The sequence below is a fragment of the Nematolebias whitei genome, chromosome 7, assembly GCF_014905685.2.
Source record: "Nematolebias whitei isolate Nwh7 chromosome 7, NemWhi1, whole genome shotgun sequence".
NCBI lineage: Eukaryota > Metazoa > Chordata > Actinopteri > Cyprinodontiformes > Rivulidae > Nematolebias > Nematolebias whitei.
Window position 1 is genome coordinate 36,788,614 of NC_056504.1, and position 3,189 is coordinate 36,791,802.

A 3,189-nucleotide genomic window follows, 5' to 3' on the forward strand; every position below is an offset into this window, starting at 1 on the left:
ATACACATATATATATATATATATATACACATATACACATATATATATATATATATATATATATATATATATATATACATACATTGTGAGCATTGCTGTTTTAAAGAGCAAGGATTAATCAACTCTCGTAGAGTTATCTGGGATATGCATGAATATGTGAACTTTAAAGATACCCCCACCTCCGCTCTTATAATCTCAAAATACAAACATTTTCATGTGGTTGTTACAGGGTTTATGAAACTACCTCTTTGAAGTAAAAAAAACAAGTAATCTTATAAATACTCCTGGGGGGCAATTTATTTCACACATCTAAACTGTTTACTAGTTTGGAGGAGTATTACAGCATATGTGAGAAAAGTTGCATAGAGCTTTCTGTGTTGCATAGAAAAATATAAATGGCTTCAAATGCTGTGACTTTGAGGCAGTATCAGTTGGGACTGAAGATTTGTTGGTTGCATAATTAGAAAAAGAACTGAGTGTTTGAGGCTTCAGTATCACTTTAACCGTCTTTGCTCAAGGCTAAAGTATAATGGTGCTTGAATGTTTGTGGCTCTTCATTTTTGTGTGAATTGATGTTATCAATATAACATATATATGGATATATATGGATATCTATGGATGGATGGATGGATGGATGGAGGATTTTTTTTGTTGTTGCATGGAATAAAACATCATACTGTCTCACGATAGTGAGAACCTAAACAAATTACACAAAATAATAAACTTTTATTAATAAAAGTAGAAATTTTGGTTTAATATTTTCTACGTTTGTAAGAACCATCTAGCATCAAACATGTGGCATGAGCTAAAAACGATCAGTTAGATTTTTTGCTTTGTTTTGTTGACTGAGTTTGTATTTAAACAGATGTTTTAGCTTTTTTAATTTTTTTAGTTCTATTTATTATTTATTTGGCTCTGAGCCCCTTCTTGTTTGCTCTGGTGAAGGACCGACTAACAGATGAGGTCAGGCAGGAATCTCCATGGACTATGATGTTTGCAGATGACATTGTGACCTGTGGTGAGAACAGCGAACAGGTGGAAGAGAACTTGGAGAGGTGGAGGTATGCACTTGGAAGAAGAGGAATGAAAGTCAGCCATAGTAAGACAGAGTACATGTGCATGAATGAGAGGGAGGCAGGTGGAACAGTGAGGCTACAAGGAGCAGAGGTCACAAAGGTGCAGGACTTCAAGTACTTGGGGTCCACTGTACAGGAAAATGGGGAATGTGGTAAAGAGGTGAAAAAGAGAGTCCAGGCAAGATGGAGTGGATGGAGAAAAGTTTCAGGAGTTATTTGCAACAAAAATGTGTCAGCAAAGGTCAAAGGAAAAGTTTACAAGTCAGTGGTGAGACCAGTTATGTTGTATGGTCTAGAGACAGTGGCATTGACAAAAAGACAGTAGAAAGAACTGGAAGTGGTAGAAATGAAGATGCTGAGGTTCTCATTAGGAGTGACAAGGATGGATACGATTAGGAATGAGATCACCAGAGGTACAGCACAGGTTGAACAACTGGGGGATAAAGTGAGAGCGGCCAGAAGAAGTAGAAGATTTAACTAACTCTAAAAACTCAGAAATCTTAGTTCCCTCTGTGGTGAAAAACATGTTATAGCCAAGCAGCAGCAAGCAGGCCCAAACCCTGATACTAACACCTCTCTGTTTAATATAATACAGCCCTCATGTAGGACAGCATTTGTATCTTCTTAACGTAACGTTACTTGTTTGCGCTTAGGTCTGATCATTTGCAAAACAATTTTTGAAAAGTCCTTTAACGTGCACATAGACTGTGTTTTAAAGGCTTTTGATTTCTTCCGTGTATGCTTTTGTTTCTCTGCGATTTTAGGGATTGTTCGTTGATCACTGTTGGATTGGGGGTGGGGTCAAGACGCTCTTGAATAATCTATTTTTATGTACAATCTGATTGATTGTTGGTTAAGAGAAACTAAATTTACCCCACTTGGTCAGCCTGATGAGGATGAAACCATCATTTGTGAATGTCTTAGTGATCTCCCTTGCTTAATGCTTATTATAATTTCATAATTCTTTTTTTTTTTTTACATAACCTGATGTGCAAGGAGCGATACAAATTAAGAGACCATATTAATCCCCATTATCTCAGACATTCTCATATTTTTGTCAGCCATAACAATATTGCAATATAATTTTAATGCTCATGTATAAAACCTCTGCTGGTCTCATTTGTTGTAGTAGATTCAGTTTACCCACTTTCCAGACTTGTATGTGAAAAAAAAAAATACAGTTCTGCAAAAATAACACTAAATTAGTTGTTGCTAGGACACACTTGAACCATTAAAGGTTAAAGTTTATTGTAGGTAATACTGGTTTTATGTTAAAATTTCTGAGCAATAAAAGCAGATAAAATCTCTTTGTTGTTGTGACAGTGTACGAATGCAATGCAAAACCACAGAGACTGCTTAAAGGGAAGTCTGGTAATTGATGTAATTATTCATCTGCATCCAGAGATAAGAAATAAGCATGAATATGATAAGAAAATGCACAATTTCAAAGGTTTTCAGTGCTTGGTAATCTTGAGTCATTGTCATTAGATTTCTTTCCTTTATAGCTGAGTAACTGAGAATTTCTTTTGCAAACAAAGCTTTGTTGAAATCTTCATAATTGAACTCAAATCCAAGCTTTACTCTGTGCTTGCACAGACAAAATATGCAGTCATTTTAATATCCACAGTATTTTGTTATCTCTACAGAGACATACCCGTTGTTCCTGACAGGAGACGAAGGTCTGAAACCCCGGTGCCACGCCGAATCCCAGCTGGTCAATGAAGGGCGGCTCGTCCTGGGTGTGGATCTGAACTTTGATCCCTGCTTCAAATGATGTCTCATCTGTTGACAGTGAAAGGTTAGGACAGTTATAACTGGGATGATGATTTGTATGCATACATTGGGCTAAAACCATCTCACCAAGAACTGTCGTTATATACGAACCAGATGGAGCTAATGCTTTGCAGAGTCGAGTTACGTTTACGAGCTTCGGAGTGAAAAACAAACGGGGAACCAAAAGGGACAGAGACAATCCTATTGCAGCTGGAGAAAACCAGTTTTGGGCTCTGATTGCTTATTCATCAAAACCCAAATGATGTTAGACATCATGACTTTTCATGAATGACAACCCACTGTGGTCTTTTGGGAGGTGATAATATTTTGGATAAAGAGT

At 36.8% G+C, this 3,189-nt stretch overlaps 1 protein-coding gene across 1 annotated transcript in view; it reads right to left on the reverse strand.

Moving 5' to 3' along the window:
* The window catches only part of LOC119412801 (ras-related protein Rab-22A-like), a 5,257-nt gene extending 2,326 nt beyond the window's left edge, over positions 1-2,931 (reverse strand). Inside the window, exons 1-2 of the mRNA XM_037679835.1 lie at positions 2,916-2,931; positions 2,731-2,858 (exon numbers count right to left, since the gene is read on the reverse strand). Of these exons, the coding sequence (XP_037535763.1) occupies positions 2,731-2,858; positions 2,916-2,931 (144 nt within the window). The remainder of the gene's footprint in view (positions 1-2,730; positions 2,859-2,915) is intronic.
* Between the last annotated feature and the right edge of the window lie 258 nt (positions 2,932-3,189).